The sequence below is a fragment of the Pongo abelii genome, chromosome 23, assembly GCF_028885655.2.
Source record: "Pongo abelii isolate AG06213 chromosome 23, NHGRI_mPonAbe1-v2.0_pri, whole genome shotgun sequence".
In the NCBI taxonomy this organism is placed as follows: Eukaryota; Metazoa; Chordata; class Mammalia; order Primates; family Hominidae; genus Pongo; species Pongo abelii.
The window spans coordinates 37,015,960-37,033,707 of NC_085929.1; the positions used below are offsets into that span (position 1 = coordinate 37,015,960).

At 53.3% G+C, this 17,748-nt stretch overlaps 1 protein-coding gene across 1 annotated transcript; it reads right to left on the reverse strand.

The window, feature by feature from the left end:
• Nucleotides 1-492: 492 nt before the first annotated feature.
• PES1 (pescadillo ribosomal biogenesis factor 1) lies at nt 493-16,037 on the reverse strand. The gene is made up of 15 exons (XM_002831011.4): nt 15,707-16,037; nt 13,089-13,168; nt 11,930-12,083; nt 11,202-11,311; nt 8,459-8,630; nt 8,278-8,367; nt 5,436-5,552; nt 5,242-5,316; nt 4,920-5,009; nt 4,479-4,609; nt 3,961-4,086; nt 3,663-3,847; nt 3,052-3,218; nt 2,752-2,913; nt 493-1,002 (listed from the first exon to the last, which is right to left on the reverse strand). Exons 1-15 carry the CDS (start codon nt 15,728-15,730, stop codon nt 919-921), a joined length of 1,767 nt encoding a protein of 588 aa, XP_002831057.1. The 5' UTR covers nt 15,731-16,037; the 3' UTR covers nt 493-918.
• Nucleotides 16,038-17,748: the final 1,711 nt, after the last annotated feature.

The following is a 17,748-nucleotide window of genomic DNA, read 5'->3' on the forward strand; positions in this document are numbered from 1 at the left end:
CAACGCGCCCACAAGGCAAGCTGAGAGCAGGACCTCACTGCAGTCCCACAGATCCTTCCGGATCTGGCTTTTACCTTCTGGGCTGATTCCAGCAGGAAGTGATATAAATCAGTTGGTGTTTACCAAGTACTTACTACACACCTGACATTACCAAGTCTATAAGGTCTGAGACTATAAAGTTATCACAGAACCCTCAACACATCCCTTTCAAAGAACAGAATTTCTACCGGTAACTGACACATGAGGAAGCAGGTGCAGAGGGAAAGTGCCTGGGTTAGAATGTGAACCAAGGTCAGACAGGCTGTGAAGCCCAGGTCCAGAACCTCTGCGCCTATCTTTTGGCATCCCTGGACCTGGAGGGGTCCTTGGACATCCAGAGAGCCCTGAGTGGCGCCCAGCTCTGTCTCGGTAAATACCCAGGGCTGGCCCAGCCTGCAGCATAGAGTGCTAGGTAGGCCTCCTCCAACCCTAGGAAGGCTCATGGACACGGAATGCAATTGGCACAAAAGTCCAGTCATTTAATAACAAATGCTCCCCCCACCCTCACCCCATCACAGCACCCTGAGAATCATGGGTCCAACTGTGTGGGAGGGGGCTGTGGAAAGCCAGGATGAATGGGGGCAGTAGGTAGGGGGCTGGGTGGGCCCCTGCACCTCATGTCACTGGCTCCTGGGAGCAGAGAATCAGGCTGGGCACAGAGGCCTCTTCTCTGACCAGGCACCAGCAGGACAGCTCCATCCAAGGGAGGTGAGGGCTGCCCACTGGCCCAGCCAGAGAGCATGAGGGGTCAGGGCTGGCTGGAGAAAGGAGGAGGAGAAGAGAAGCGACTCTGGTCCATCACACTTAGGTCCTCTGGCCTGCCTCTGCCACATCCAGCTGCTAGGGGCTGGCCTCAGCCCTGTGAGGGGCCACAGGCACTCACTCTGGCCTTGCCTTCTTGGCCTTCTTCTCAGACCTCACCGCCTCATCGTGGGCTTTCCGCTTCTCCGCCAGCTTGTTGGCCTGTGAGGGGGAAGGCGAAGGTCAGGCTGAGGTGTGTGTAGAAGGGAGGGTGCGGGGCACAGAACTCAAAGCTATATCCCTTAAAAGCAGAGCTTCCAGAAAAGGTCACAAATTCCCACAGGAAAAAGATCTACCTGACCCACTTCACGGTGAGAAAACATGCCCTAGCACTGCTTTAACAACATTATTTCATGGGCCCACAAATCTCGAGATAAGAGAATCCTAAACTCCCAGAGCTGGAAGGAGCCTTGGCAACTGCCCCATTTCCCTACACCACCTGGGAAAGCTGGACGCCACTAGAACCTTCACCAGGAGCTGGTGGAAAGGGGTACAACAGGAAGAACCTTCTTTCCGGGGTCATCTGACAATATAGTTTTAATTTTTTTAAAGGGACAGGGTCTTTCTCTGTTGCTCAGCCTGGAGCACAGTGGCACGATCATAGCTCACTGCAGCCTCAAACTACTAGGCTCAAACGATCCTCCCACTTCAGCCTCTGGAGTAGCTGGGATTGACTACAGGTGTGCACCACCATGCGCAGCCCCTTTTTTTTTTTTTTTTGGTAGAGACAGGGTTTCAATATGTTGCCAACGCTGGTCTTGAACTCCCAGCCTCAAGTGATCCTCCTGTCTTGGTATCCCAAAGTGCTGGGATTACAGCCCTTTGGTGAGCCACCATGCCCAGACCCATTTGACAATAACTATTTCAAAACTGCAGCAATTATGCTTCTAAGAATTTAGCCTGCAGAATCATTCAGAGGCGGGCAGGAATATGCTCAGGGATGTTTTCTGAGAATGACTGAAACTGGAGAACAATCTAATTCTATCACAGGGGAAAGGCCAGGTATTGGATGAGAAGTCCATATTATGGTTAAATGAAAATTATACCTCAGGCTGGGTACAGTGGCTCATGCCTCTAATCCCAACACTTTAGGAGGCCAAAGCAGGTGGATCACTTGAGGTCAGGAGTCCAAGACCAGCCTGGCCAAGACAGTAAAACCCCGTCTCTACTAAAAATACAGAAATTAGCCAGGTGTGGTGGCACACGCCCATAATCCCAGCTACTCGGGAGGCTGAGGCAGGAGGATTGCTTGAACCTGTGAGACACAGGTTGCAGTGAGCAGAGATCGCTCCACTGCACTCCAGCCTGGGTGACAGAGGAAGACTGTCTCAAAAAACAAATTATACCTCAAAACAACCTATAGCATGACCTCCCAAACACAGGTCCTTATGGGCACAAGAGAAACCTGGGGGCTGTTACTACAGGCTGCTCTATTCCAAGGGCAGGGCTGTGAGCCACTTCTGCATCACTCATCACAGGGTTCCGGGATGCATGAGTTTGTATTTTTAATTAGCATATATGGCCTCATGAACAAGAAAATACAAAACAGACAGAAGTTTAACAAAGCCCCCCCCCCCAACCCTCCGCCCCCAGTCCCTGAGTCCGCCGTGAAAGCTCTGTTTGCAGACCCCAGCAGACTCAGGAAGCTGGATGCGGGGTGGGACGGAAGAAGCCCTAAGGAAAGCCCAGGCGGGAGATGGCAGTACCAAGATGCCTACCCTGGCCCAGGTCGGGGGCCCCAAAGGCTGGGCTGGGCCAGGCAGGCAACCTCAGGAAAAGGCTAAGAGAGCCTCAGTCTGCCTAGAGGAGAGCCTCAGTCGGCCTAGAAGACAGCCCCAGGCCACATAAGTTCACCTGTGCAGTTGGGTCTGGTGGCCACACCTGGGCCTCAAGTGGGCGGCAGGAACTCACCTCTCGGATTTTTCGCCTCTTGCCAAACATGATTTTCTGGTACAGGTACTTCTCCCGCTTCTTCATCATCATAATGGCCAGGCGCTTGGCCTCACTCTCCTCCTCCTGGGCCAGCCGCTGCTTATCCTCCAGCTTCAAGGTGCCTGCCATCACCCTGGGCTTCTGGGGACACAAGGAGGGTGCTTGTGGGGGCAGGTTCCCCTGACCTCCACAGTCCTCTGGCTCCTGACCTTCTAGGCCAGGGCAGGCACCCAGCAGGGCTGCTTCCCAGGCCAAGCCCTGCATTGCAGCTCCCCCTACCTTCCCCTCCATCCTCTGCTCTTCCAGGGCTGCCAGCCGGGCCTCTTCCTCCTTTTCTGAACCAGCCTCTGCATCTTCCTCCTCCTCCTCATTTTCTCCCACTTCATCACCATCACTTTCGTTGTCGTCGTCCTCTTCCTCCTCCTCTTCTGACTCATTCAGGTTTCCTAGAGAAAGCCAATGCCCTCTGAATGCCCTGGGAATCTACTGTCTCTCTGGCAGGGTGGCAACAGGCCCAGGCCCCATCCTCTCTGACCCTGCCGTCTTTAGCCATGGGCAGTTCAGGGCTGTCCCAATTGTGGCCCTCTCTTGCATCTCCCCACAGCCCAGCTGCCATCAGAGGAAATTCCAAGACCCCCAGTCCTGAGCTCTGTCTCCAATGTAAACTCTGATGACAACGCAGCACGTTCTTCCGCTCAGTCATCCTGAACGTCAAATAACACCTGACCCCAGGAGGCAGATGTCCCTTCTCCTAAGCCTTACTCCACAGGTGACTTCAAAGGGCTTTCTGCTCCTACTGCCTGTTCCCTGGAGCTTTCCACCTTGGCAGCTAAGGGAAACAGCCAGCGTGGGCCCAGGGGTCAAGGCCAGCCCAGTCCCATCCTGCTCACCTGGGTCCTCTCCCCGCTGCAGAGCCAGCAGCTTCAGCTTCTCAGGTGGAACGTAATCTCCTTCCTTCTCGGTCACAAAGGGTGAAAGGTGTGGGGGCAGCTGCACCCCAGGGAAGTACTCTGCCACGGGGAGGAGGAGCCTGGCGTTCACCGAGTCAAACACCCACTGGGGCTGCACGTAGCACCTGGCGCAGAGTGGCAGGCAAAAACGAGTCACGGAGGGCAACTCAGTCCGCTGCATCGCAGGGCCTTTGAGACGGAACACCCAGAAATCCTGACGAGGACCCTGGGGGCCTACCTGCCAATGACTGAGGTCTGCTGCCCAGGCCGGTCGACAATCTGGTGGGTGATGCGGGAGTCTGTGACGTCATAGGTGGCCCCGATGCACAAAGATTTGTCCCAGGACACTTCCCCCCCAAAACTCCTACAGGGACAGGGAGAGCCCACGCGGGTACACAGACATGAGCTGCCTGTCCTGGGACTCAGCTCCCTGGGACCTGCTGGCCACCCAGCCCATAAACTCACCCTCTTAGGACACAATTACCCCCTCCTCACCCCAGGATCCTTCAATCCTGGCTCAGCAGAGATCTGCCCACTGCCCATCCTTCTGTGCTAAGCTAGTAATAAAATGACGGTAGTCCCGCCCTCTGCTGAGCACTTCCTATGTGCTCAGTGCGGTGCCGAGCACTTTCCACACGCTGTTTCATAAGAAGTGGAAACTGACACCATCCCAATGTTACCGATGGGCACCAGGGCAGGACCCAGACCAGAACATGGCCGAACCAATGCTGTCAGCGGGCCCTTGAGCCTCCCTACCTGATGATGAAGGCCAGGGCCTCACGGGGCACCTCTCGGTTCAGGAAGAACTTCAGGCCCTCAAAAAGCTTCTTGTGATTCTCCTGCGCCTCCAGCTCCTTCCTGCGGTCTTCCTCCTGCGCTGACATCTCCTGTTGAGAAAGGGGCCAGGCCTCGCACCACCAGGGCTGCCCACCCCCAGCGGAGGGCCGGGGCTGGAGATAACGCCCACTCCAGCTTCCTTCTAGATCCTGGATCCTGCCTTCAAGGGAAACTCCAAGGCCCCACCCCTGAGCTCTGTTGCCTCCCATGTAAACTCTGATGACAATTCAGCCCATTCTTCTGCTCAGTTGCTTTGACCGTCAAATAACACCTAATTATAGGATGCAAATGTCCCTAAGCTGGGAAACCCCCCACACGACCCCTCCCAGCCCTCCTGCCAGAAGGCAGTGCAGTGCTCACCCCATCGGTGGGAAACTCATCCACCTCGGCCTCCTCCTCTGTGGCAGGCACCACCACGCGGGCCAGGCTGGCACTGAGGGCCGCCAGTTTCTACAGGAGAGAAGGGGGCTGCTTGCAGTGGGGGACCTCATGTGGGCATGTGGCCAGGGTGGGGAGGGGCAGCAGTGACAGTCCTGGGCATCAGCAGGTGTGGGTTCCAAGGGAAGGCTGAGACCACCCACCTAGCCATAACCACTCCCACCCTGAACCAGACCCCCAGAGGTATTGGGGACAGAGACCACTCCCTTGGGAGATGCGGCGTGATGCTCCTGGAGCCTCTCACCTCCATAGAGCTCTCGGAGTCCAATGCGTAGATGCCCTCACTGGCCTTTGCCTCTGCTTGGGCCTGACCCTCGAGCTAGTAGGCAAGAGGAAGGTCAGGAGGCAGAGGACAGCCACAGCCCCTCGCCTCTGTGTGGACAGAGAAGGGCTGTGGCCCCTGCACCACGAGCAGAAGGCACTGGGCTGGGGTCCTACCTTCGGGGGGTAATGGAGGTTGAGCAACTGGTAAAGGCGGAAGTTGACAAAGCCCAGCAGCGTGGTGTAGAACTCGGTGAAGGTGGCCATGACCCTGTAGTCCACGTCTGTCGGGTGCTGGGGAACAAAAGAGATGCATGAGCAATGTGGGTGCAGGGATGAGAGCAAAGGAGGGATAGACAACCCACAGAGTGGAGGGCATCTGACCTACCCGAGGACCCCAAGCTCCTCAAGAAGGCGCTGCCCTAGGGAAGGGGTGGCATGGATCTTCCCACCGGGGGCGTTCCGGCCACAAGTGTTCCCAGCCACAAGTGAGGCTCTGGATAGGGGTCCCAAGGGTTAGACGCATCCTGGAAGTCAGTGCCAGACCCCCATAAAAGAGTGAGAAAAGGGACCCTGGTCCCCGCTGCTCCCAAGACTGGCTGGCCCTCCCCTCCCTGCGCCGGCTCTCCCACTTCCTTCAGGTCTAGCTCAGACTCGGAGAGACCACTTTCCAACCTGGTCGGAGCTCCTGCCTTCTGCATCATCTAGCCTACAATCTTTGCTGCATGTCTGCTGCTGGGCTAGCGTGTGAGCACCAGAGGGCGGTGCTCCCAGAGCTGTCCCTAGCCCAGGGGGGCTGGCAAAACCTTGGCTGACCAAGGTTCCTTGGGAAGGCCAGGCCCAGCGGGGGCAGGGGACGCATGGGGCTCAGGCCGCCCATTGAGTCCCACCTCTGAACCTCCGGATGGACACTCAGAATTGAGTGACCCCCTCCTTGGGCCCAAGCCAGGTCCAGAGGCATGACCCGAGGGGCCAGGTTAGGCTGGCAGCTGGCCTGGCTCAGCCCCCAGGGAGCTCTTGGGAAATGGCCAGCAGACAAACTACTTACTGCTCAGGGCAAAGGCACAGAGCTGTCATCCCAGCAGCAGCGGACACAGAAGGCTCATCTTTGCCCTGGAGCAGTTAATAGGGTAAAACAGGGCAAAGAACTGAGGCCCAGACAGAATCACCACAACTCTTGAGCGGTTCTGCCCCCTAAAACCATGGAGGCCGAGCCAGCCCAACTGGCCCCCAGGATGCGGCAGGATGTTCCAAGCAACGTGAAAATCACTAGTGATCACCATGGGTGCCGGGTGTGCCCATGACTCTCAGCTGTTCTGCTATTCTGCTGCCAGACAGTGACCTGTGCTGTGAGAGCACACAGGGCCAAGAGAAGCCCTGCCTGTCCCCCCACTCATATCTCCATCCTTCCATGAGAATCTGTGAGGGCCCCTGACAGGCACATCTGGGGACCAACCCCATTTCCCACAGCCCAGCACTGAGCAGGGAGACCCCGCCCCTACAACCAGCCTGAGTTCCACAGCTATGAACCCAACCCTGGCTGCTCACAGGAAGGGCACAACTGGGCTCTGCTACAACCTAGTGCCAGTCCTCCCCATCTGCTGAGAGGAAGCAACGGCAGTGAACTGGCCGGGGAGGAAAGGGGGAATGGGTGGCTGGCTCCCTTCCCCCAGGGCCAGCTGTGTGGAGGCCGGCCCGCCACAGGGCCCTATTCACCACCAGGGAGGACACACAAAGACCAGTCTGAGCAGCATGGGGGCAGGACATCAGAGAGAAGGAAGGACCAAGAGGAAGGCAGGAAGGAAGGAGGAGGAGAGGAGGGCTGGGGAGGGGAAGAAGGAAGGGCCACCCACACGTGCCCCAGGGGGAGTGGGAACAGGGACTGCTGAGGGCCAAGCCCGCCTCTCACTCGCAAACAGGCCACAGCCTCACCACCAGACAGCCAGTCAGGGTAGGTTCCAGCCCTTGCAACCCCACCCACAAGGGATCATAAGTAACAGCCCAGGGCACCTAGAACCCCAGCTCCCCCTGGAGCCCCTGATAATCTGGGCAGCAGAGCCACTGTGCTAACTGGACCGGCAGTGGCTGCTCTCCACTGAAGGCGCCAGTTCCCACTCAATGATCAACCAAGGTGGGCTAAATGCAGGCCACCAGCACAGGGAGGCAGGAGAGCCTGGCCCACCTGGGGGGCACTAGAAGCTCCATGAGGGGGCAAAACCAGGGTTTCTCTCAGTGGATCCCTGCCAACAATTCCCAGGATTTCAAAGAGATAAAGAAAAAGGCTGGGCTCTGTGGCTCACGCCTATAATCCTAGCACTTTGGGAGGCTGAGATTGGAGGACTGCTTGAGCTCAGGAGTTCCAGACCAGTCTGGGTAATAGAGTGAGACCCTATCTCTATTTTAAAAGAAAAAGAAAACAATATATATAGGAAACAGTGCCGCATGCTAAGTGCTTCTCCTGTGCTCACCGTTCCCCTTCTCTCCCCGTCCTCGAGTCCTGTGGGGCAGACAGGCAGGAAGGGGGAAGCAGAGAAGGGAGGCAAGGCCACTTGGCCAAGGTCTGGCAGCTATCGGCAGCAAAGCAGGGACAAGGAGCCCAGTAGGTTCAAGGGCAGGGCTCCGCCACTGTCCCCGTGGTGGCACCACATGGTGCTGGGCATGCAGGCTGGGTATGGCCCCGATAGCTGTTCTCACTGTTCATTCGGCCCTAAAAGGCCAGAACCAGAGCCAGGCACTGTTAAGGGTGTAGACACGTTAACTGAGGCACAGAGAGGTGAAAGGAACACGTCCAAGGGCACGCAGCTGGCAGGTGCTGCCACAGGGCTAGCTTAGGCTCCCGCTCTTGATGAGGATGCCGTGTGGCACATTCTCCGCCTTATTCTGCCCCGCCTCACCCCTCGTCAACAGTTGGGAACCCAGCACTTGCTAGACTCCATGGACAGCAAAGTCCCCCTTCCTCCACATCTGTATCTGTCTAGGAGGCAGCACAAGCCCGTCCCCTCCCGACAGGCACACTCACGTCATGGGAGAAGGCATAGGGAGTGATCCAGACGATGGGCTGCCCCAGTACCTCGGCCTGGTAGTAAACGCCTTTGATGGACAGGAAGACCTGGGGGAGAGGAGGAGACATCTGGGTGAAGACTATGGGGTGGCAGGGGAGGGGGCAGGGTGGGGTGCCCGTCGGGCGGTCCCAGGCTCACCTTGCGCAGGGCACGGGCAGCGATAATGTAGTGCATGAACTCCACAGTGAGCCGGCGGCACAGCTGAATGGTCTGCACATGGCACTTGCCAGTCCGTGGGAAGGTGGAAAAGAGGAAGCACATGGAGAGGGCATCGTCTAGGTCCCGCAGAGCATCGATGAACGTGGGGTACCTGCGTGGCCAGTGAGGCAGCACATGGGGCCTGTTCAGCCTGGGTGCCAAGGGGGACCCTGATCTCCTTATCCCACCCCAGATGCCCCGTTCCTCAAGCCAGGCCTCACCACTGCCACCTCCTGACCTGGCAGGACCAGCTTCCCCACAGCTGACCACAGCCGCTAGGAGGAACCACTTAACCAGGATGCGCCCACTAGGCTCTGAGGACCAGAGAAGTCCCGATGGGGGTCCTCAAGACACCCACTGTTCACCAAAGACCCAACCCTGACCCACGTACGGATTTTGTGGTGCATGAAGGTAGATGGAGTCATGGGCTCTATGACTCTCTTTGAAGGTGGAAGCTTTAGTGCACAGACACTCTATAGGGAGGTCCAAAATGGAAAATGGGAAACCGAAGCTGCCCTGGTAGAGCAGGGAGCGGGATGGGGGCTGCTTCCCCTCAGCAGCACTTATGTCTGGGCCTGGCTACAGGTCGCCAGCGTAGGTTATGTCTTCCATGCCTCTCATCCCTTGGACATGTCTAGTTGCCAGAACCAATGAGACCCAGGGAATTGGGTCCAGGAAGAACCAGAGCAGAATGTGTTTCGGGGAATCCTCTGGTAAATGACGAAGCCAACAAGGATGAGCCACCCTGGGCACTGTGTGGCTGCCCTGTTGAGGGACAGAGGCGTGGGTCACAGAGAAGACACGGTACCACAAGTAACGACACCTGGATTCCAGTCCCGGTCTCAGCTGTCACCCAGACTCTTCATTTACAACTGGACTCTTGCAGCTCCCTAGAAACGCCTTGAGCCCAAGAGGACAGACAGAGCTTCAACCCTCTCTCCCGCAGCCAGAGCAGCTGCCAGAGACGCTGGCATCCAAACTGCCTTCCAGGAAGCTACCTTTTCAAAAACGATTTTTGTTACTTTTTCTATTTTCTTTTTTCCAAATGCCCAGTCTTCAAGGAGAAGCAGCTTCTTTTTGAAGAATGGGTTCTGGTCAGGGGTTGGGGGGGAGTGGGGGCAAGGGGTTTAAAAAAAAAAAAGAAGAAAGAATGGGTTCTGCTATTTCAAAAAAGACTCCAAAATCCACGACACCAGACATGGCCAAGGTCCTTCCAGCCCCAGATGGCATCACTCACTGCTACAAGTCAGAAGTCTGCCAGGTCTTCAAACCCATGCCGAGATGGAAGAAAGGCCTGCAGAGGCCTCTGATGAGGCAGCAGGACAGCTGTCTGGTTTCTTGGTGCAGAGGTGGCAGCCTCAATTGGCCCCCTCTGGTGCCTTGTAGTTTCCTGACTCTCCACCTCACAGACAAAACCAAGAACCCAGGCTTTCTGTAGAAACAGCACCAGCATTTCTGGGCCAACTGCTTTTCTTTCTTAAGCTCTGGCTCTAGCTAAGGAGCTGGGGATGGTGTAGTATGAGATCACCACAACCACATCACCACACTTGGTGTGTGTATGAATCCAGGCACTTGCTTTTCGTGTGTGGCTTTTTTTCATTTATTTCACCTAACACTGTGTGCCACAGGCAGGACAGGAACTACCATCATCTCTTATGGAGATGGGGACCTGCTCGGGGTAGGAAATACCCTCTGGCCACCCAGCTCACGTGCCACACAGCTGGGATGCGAACACCAGCTGTCTAGCTCCTAGGCCAGGGCACTTCCTGTGACAGCCCACAGCCAGGTTGGATGAAGCCAACCCAAGCCATCCTAGAGCTGTGTTCCTGGGCCATCAGCCTCCAAAGATGACAGACATTTACCAGCCCAGGGCTTCTGAACTTTACCACTACTGACATTCTGGGTCAGACTATTCTATGTTGTGGGGGACTACTATGGCGTATTTAGCAGCATCACTGGCCTCTCTCCACTCGACACCAATAGCACGTCCATCCAAGTCATGAGAACCAAGAGTCTCCAGACATTGCCAAATGTCCACTGGAAAAGCAAGATAACCCCTGATTAAGAACTGCTGATTTAGGCTGAGTGCGGTGACTCACACCTGTAATCCCAGCACTTTGAGAGACCAAGGTGGGTAGATCATGTGAGGTCAGCCTGGCCAACATGGTGAAACCCAATCTCTACTAAAAATACAAAAATTAGCCAGGCGTGGTGGTGGTGCCTGTAATCGCAATTACTCAGGAGGCTGAGGCAGGAGAATTGTTTGAACCTGGGAGGTGGAGGTTGCAGTGAACTGAGTCTGAGAAGGCTAGGTAAGGAACAGTTCAGACCAGAGGTGTCTAGCCATGCTTCCCAGGTCTCACCAGGTACCCGCCGTGACTCCACGGAGCCCTGGGGCTCTCCCACCACAGGGCCTTTGCACTTGCCACAGCCTCTGCTTGGATTGTGCTTCCACGGGCTGGCTCAAACGTCTCCCTTCAGAGACCCCTCTGACAAGCCTGTAACTACAAACCTCGTAATCATTATAGTAATTTGCTAGCTTGGTTTTTGGTCTGTGTCCTTGAAAAAGTTGCAAGCTCTTTGAGCAGGGTCTTGGTCTTGTTCCCTACTGTATCCCTGGTGCTAGGGCAGAGACCAGCAGTAAATGAAGAAACAGCAGTGTCCTAAGGAAAGCCCAGCTCACCGTTCCTTGATGATGTGGTCAAGTTTGTAGTTGGGCTTATTGTCCTTTAAACGCTCTACAGTGTTCCACTCACTCTTCCCATAAGCCTTCCGGAGCTTCCGGACGAACACCTGGAAGAAAGAAAATACCTCAATGCTGAGGCTCAGGGCTCCTGGACAACTTCTTCCATGGAAGATGGAAACACAGGGCAGAAGGACTCTCATGCCTCCTGAAGCTGGCCACGGCTATGTGCCTGTGTCACTGACCTCTCTGCCCAGGATGTGCAAAAGAGCCAACTCCAAGGAGCACCAAGCCTGGTGTGTTAACCAGCAGAGCTAGACCAGGCACCCTTTTTGACAATGCAGATGTCCCAACTCCACATGTTTACATGGGAGGATGGCACAGCAAAGCAGCTCCATTTTTCAACTGAGAACAGAAGCCAAGTGACCTGCCACTGACAGGATGAAAAAGGCTGGCCTCCGTTCCCAACACCAGACTATATCGGCATGAAACAAGCTGTGGGTCTATGTGTGACACTGAGACACCCAGAAAAATGCAACGGAGGCCTGTTTTGGGGCCAGGTCCTCCAAACTAACAGACCTCTTCCCTCCAAGTACTTCTGTTGAGGCTCACCCTGCCTCTGTAGAGGCTTACTCGGAGAGGGAAGGCAATCTGCCCAAGGTCACAGTTAGTTAGTGGGTCACAGAGCTGCGATGAGAACCTGACAGACCCTAGAGCCCAGACCTCACCTTGTATTCCCGGAACTTGTTGACGATGGGTTCGTGGAGGAGAAACCTGATGTCTTTGATAAGGTAAAACGTTCGGGCTGCTGTAGAACCCTTGTTAACCTTCTTCTTGTGTTTGGGTTCATGGGGATAAATGCCCTTCAGAATGCACAGCCGCCTGAAAGACAGAGGCCATCTGTTATGTCAGTTATGTGGGTAAAGGTGGGGAGCACTGGCCACAGCTGGGCCTGGAAAACAACAGTAAATGGGGAACATGGGGTCCCTGCCCTTAGAGACCTCACATCCTAGTACATGAGTCTGACAATCACAATCATAAAACAAAAACGCAGACTTAAGAGTCTCTAGGGGAGTTGAGAAAGGCCTTGTTGAGATAGCAACATTTCAGCCACAAAAAGGAGAGAAGCATCCTAACAAGAGAGACAAAGTCCAGAAGGCTGGAAAGGGCTGGTGTGTTTGAAGGAATAAAAGTGGACCAGGTGGCCAGGCGTCATGGCTCACATCTGTAATCCCAGCACTTTGGAAGGCTGAGGCAGGCGGATCACCTGAGGTCATGAATTGGAGACCAGCCTGGCCAACATGGTAAAAGCCGGTCTCTACTAAAAAAAAATACAAACATTAGCCAGGCATGGTCACCAGCGCCTGTAATCCTAGCTACTCGGGAGGCTGAGGCAGGAGAATCACTTGAACCTGGGAGGTGGAGGTTGCAGTGAGCTGAGATCACGCCAGTGCACTCCAGCCTGGCCAACAGAGTGAGACTCTGCCTCCGCGAAAAAAAAAAAAAAAGTGGGCCAGGTGAGCCACAGAGGCCAGGGACCGCCAGAGGGCAGGGCCCACAGGCCACAGTGAAGTCTGATTTTGACTCTATGAGGAATGAGAACCCCTAGTTGCAGGATCAGGGGTCTCTTCTACCAGATGGGAGGGGATGGATGGCAGGGACCCAGCCCAGTCCAGCTAGCCCATCCTGACGATCCAGTTCAGTTCTCCTCCATTTTCCCTTGGACCACACCTAGCAAACACAACTCACTAAAGCAAGGGCAGGTGAGAAAGAGAAGGAATACCAGAATCCCAGAATGGGTATGGCAACTCAGGTAAGACAGGGAGGCAGCTGAGTTTTCAATGTGCAATTCACTGCCCAGGCTTCCCACGGTCCCTCTATATTCACCTAAAGTCAGCCAAGCTCAGCTGGAGCTTCTTCCGGGCTTTGTTCCGGGTGATGTAGTTGGTGGCTGAGCCTCGTTCATACTGGGAGAGGAAAAAAACAATTCTCCATTAGCAATGATTGTAGTGACTGACATCAAACTCTGGGCATGCCTAGTTCCAGAGGCAACTATCACTCTGGATAAGAGGCTGAGATGAATCTAGGAGAGGAAACACTGTAGGGAAGGAGCCGACCTGCCTGGATGAGCTCTCCTGTACCGTCCTGGTGGCTATCAGCATAGGGAACACATACATCTGCATGATGCTGAGGGCTGCGAGGCTGCTACGGATAGGGTGCTGTGCCAAGTGCTTAGCACTAGCTCTAAATGTTGGCCATTACAATTAGTGATTTTCACACATTTCATTTAATTCCCATAACCCTGTGATGTAGGTGCTGTCAGAACCTCCATTTCACAAAGGAGAAAACGGGCTCGTAAAATAACCCGTGCAACTCTTAAAAAGCACACAGCTTTTTAAGAGTTGGGGCTGGGATTCAAAACTCAGGTCTGAGTCCAGTACCTGAATGCCTAATAGCTAAGCCAGTGTTCCTAATCTTTTCTCCTTCTTTTCTTCCTCATTATAACCTCTTCACCACTACCAGGAGACTTATTAGACACCCCCTTCCTCCCTCACCCATCACCCTTTCTTCCCTACGCCCCATAAAATGTTAATACCAGAGATATACTGCAGGTCTGTTTATGTAATGTGGTCCTTGGGGAGCCACAACCATTCTAATAGCTAAGATACTGCCCCTCGACCAATTTTGTTCCCTTGAGGGTGGTATTACCCTGGCTGAAAAAGCATGCTCTAAGCCACACAGCTTCTCCCCTTCCTCATTCATTCAACAGACAATAACAGGTCCTCTATTATGGTCAAAGCACTAAGCTAGATGCTATGAAGGCAATAAAGACAAAAAGCCTGGTCTCTACCTGCCCCTAAGAAGCGTACTGTCTTGTGTAACCATCTGGATGCCTGTGGTGCTAAGATGCTGCCTCACACCCACATTTCGGTATCCCTCACACTTCTGTATCCCTCGATAGAGACAATCAATGTACTGTAACAAATACCCTGCAAGCTAACAAGCATGTCCTTTCCAAACAAGATCTTCCTCCGGACTAAGACAGCAGGGGCCTCTTTGGCTAGGTTCAGCTCTAAAGAGACAAACCTGTTAGTCTCCCACAGGTACGTTTACTAATAACATCACAGTCATGAAACATACCCTTCATTCATTCTTTGCTTTAGACATTAATTGTCTATTGGGTATTAGGCCCATGCTAAGTCCTGGAGGTATAAGGATGAGTTTCAGACTGCCTTAAGAAGTTGAGTTTTCATTTATAGCGTTTTCCATTACCTTATGCCACACTTATCTCTGTCACCATGCTTATCCTTATAAATGTTAAGGGAATAAATAGTTCTCAATGGGGTACTCCCTGGGTATGTGCTGGGGGGAGGAGAGTTCAGCAATGTTTGGAGACATTTTTGGTTGCTGGGTGCTACTGGCATCCAGTAGGTAAAGGATCAGGGATGTTGCCAAATATCCTACTACACAGAAGACAATCCTTCCCACAACAAACAATCATCTTTGTTGATTCTGGCTCTGAAACCCAGCTCTTAAAAACTGTAACGATTTTGTTACATATCTACATCTGCAACTCAAGGGCAGGTTTTCCATCTTGTATCTTTGCAGTTCCGATGGCTAGCACTGGATACTCAATGCAGTGTGTTGGGTTAAAAGCACTGGCAATAGAAACTTTCACTCTGAAAGAAACACTTAAGCCAACTATACATTCCTCATTCCCATTCCCTTCCCAGTCTTTTCATGTCACTGGGCCGATTCTCCATACAGCCACAAGAACTTCCTGAAAAACTCTAATCGTGTTACTCCTCCTTTGATTCCTACTGCATGTAGAATAAAATCCAAGCTCTACACTATTCCTACTGCACTTAGAATAAAATCCAAGCTTACAGGCCTTGCACGATACAGTACGTGTCCGACCCTAATCTTATCAGATGCCATTCTTTTCTTGGTTTACATCCGAGTCATCCTGATGTCCTTCCAACTCCTCACACACAGCAAGCCTTCCCTGCCTACTGATCTTGGCACTTGGTTTCCCTTGTCAGGCCTGCTCGCTAAGCACTCCCATGCCCCAGAACCCATCCAAGACGTTCTGATCTTTCCCATTTCAGCCGAAATGTTATGCCTCGAAAAGAACTTCCAAGACAACACTAACCAACTAATGTAACGGTGCAGTAACGGTGAACTCTACGTAATGTTTATCACTCTTTCGGTAAATAGTGGTCCCACGGCTCGGCCTGCTTTTGGAATGAAGCTACGCTTGGTAAGTTCAACTCTCTTTCACAGCCCTCTCCACAGAAAGAACTCTGGAGTTCGTTCTCGGATTTCACTAAACGAGTACTGCCATCCTTGTCCATTCTCGGACCCCTTCTCGCAGCTGACTACGGTCGCGTTGATCCCGTCTTTCCAGTCTCCACGAGAGACGGAGCACGGGAAAAGAGTCGACCCCATGCTCTGCCGCCCCCGCACCCCACCTCTCGGGAATCCCCACCGTCTTTCCCAATCACCTTCTTCTTCTCAAGGCCTCCCATCGCTCCACGTTGAGGAGCCGACTATGGCCGCGCGTACAGACAGCTCCACTTCCTGCCGCACGTGCCCTGCCAAGGACCCCGAGGACCCTCCCCACCCCACGCTGTCGGTTTGAGCGGGCTGCCCAATGAGATGCCTGTACAAGTCCAGGGAAAGATGGGGATTTCCTCCTCGAGATTTAAAACTACAGTCTGAAAAAAATCACTGAGACCACTCTTTCCAGATCTTTCCCGTTCACAATGGTTACAAACACTTTAAGTGTTAAAACAAACGTGGATATACAGGCTTTTCTGTAATCACCCTGATGACGATTCATTGACTGTGAGCCTCGTTGCATGTTGGGACGCAGAGGGGCGGAAGGCTTAGAGACAGCGCGGTGCCTTCTGGGATGCAGAGGGGCGCCACACTCCGTGGTGCGTGATAGGATTGCGTTGTCAAGGTAACACTTGCTGAGCGTCGTCAGAATTTGGCTGCCGCTGCTGAAAAGCGGTTCCCGAGGGGCAGGGTGAGACTGCGCTGAGTTCCCACCGCTTTCGGGTTCTCTTTGGTTCATTCGCTGTTATGCGGATAAAATAGAAGAAAGGAAGACATTTTTCCTCGCGGAGGTATAGAGACGCGAGAGGCCACTTTTATTTTCTGAGCCTTAGTGGTGGACTCGTGGTATATTTAAAATGTACATTCAAGGCTGGGAGCGGTGGCGCACGCCTGTAATCCCAGCACTTTGGGAGGCCAAGACAGGCGGATCATCTGGGGTCAGGAGTTCGAGACCAGCGTGACCAACATGGTGAAACCCCGTCTCTACTAAAAATAGAAAAATTAGCTGGCCATGGTGGCACACGCCTGTAATCCCAGCTACTCGGGAGGCTGAGGCAGGAGAATCGCTTGAACCCGGGAGGCAGAGGTTGCAGTGAGCCGAGATCTTGCCACTGCACTCCAGCCTGGGCGACAGAACGAGACTCCATCTCAAAAATAAATAAATTAATTAAATAAAATGTACATTCAACAAATTCGAGCTTTTAATTTGTACACATACATTCTATAAGTGTTCCTCAAATAATAATTCCAAGATTTATACAAATAGTCACATCACCTTGAGATGGTGCAGTCTGGAAGTAGTTGCAATTTTAAGAGTTTTTTTTTTTTTTAACGTTTCTCCCTTTTTCCAAATTCCAAATTTCATTTGGAGATGATCTCAAAAGTTTTAAATTTGAGCTCTTGTGAATGTGACCTGGCCCAAGGACATGGTCTTAGAACTCACACAGAGACAGACGTTAAGCACTGATGAATACTTGTTTTGAACTATGTGACTTGCACTATCTAATTTGAAGCTAAAATTTAAAACACAGCAATTCCACAGTTAAAAATGAAATGAAGCCAGGCACGGTCGCTCACGCCTGTAATCCCAGCACTTTGAGAGGCTGAGGCAGGCGGATCACCTGAGATCAGGAGTTTGAGACCAGCCTGGCCAACATGGCGAAACCCCATCTCTACCAAAAATACAAAAATTAGCCGGGTGTGGTGGCAGGCACCTGTAACCCCAGCTAGTTGCGAGGCTGAGGCAGGAGAATCTCTTGAACCCAGGAGGTAGAGGTTGCAGTGAGCCAAGACTGCGCCACTCCACTCTGCACTCAAGCCTAGATGACAGAGCGAGACTCCATCTCAAAAAAAAAAAAAGAAGGAAAGGGATGGACTGGAGAGGGTCGCAGTGGCTGGCTCATGAGGGCAACACAGGAACAGGGCTGGTGTCGTGAGCATGTGGCCTGGGCAGTCATCTCACCCTGTCTCTCACAAATCACCTAGCTCGTCCTGCACAGATAGAACCAGATGTTTGCAGAAAGTTGAGCCCTGTTTTGCTCACATTAATGTTGAGGGGTCACTGGAAGACACAGGTGGGGATGTTCAGGGAAGCAATTGTAATTTCAGCTCAAAATAGCGGTCATATAGGTACCACATTTCACAAAGGGGGAAACTAAGGCTCAGGAAAGTAAGTGATCGCCCAAGATCACTCAGCTGCTAAGCT

Excerpts from the sequence above, each read along its gene's own strand:
- PES1 (XM_002831011.4), bottom strand. The coding sequence starts at position 15,730 with ATGGGAGGCCTTGAGAAGAAGAAG. Across the intron at positions 8,631-11,201 it reads GACCACATCATCAAGGAACG|GTACCCCACGTTCATCGATG; the intron begins GTGAGCTGGGCT and ends CTGGCCACGCAG. Across the intron at positions 2,914-3,051 it reads AGCAGAGGATGGAGGGGAAG|AAGCCCAGGGTGATGGCAGG; the intron begins GTAGGGGGAGCT and ends TTGTGTCCCCAG.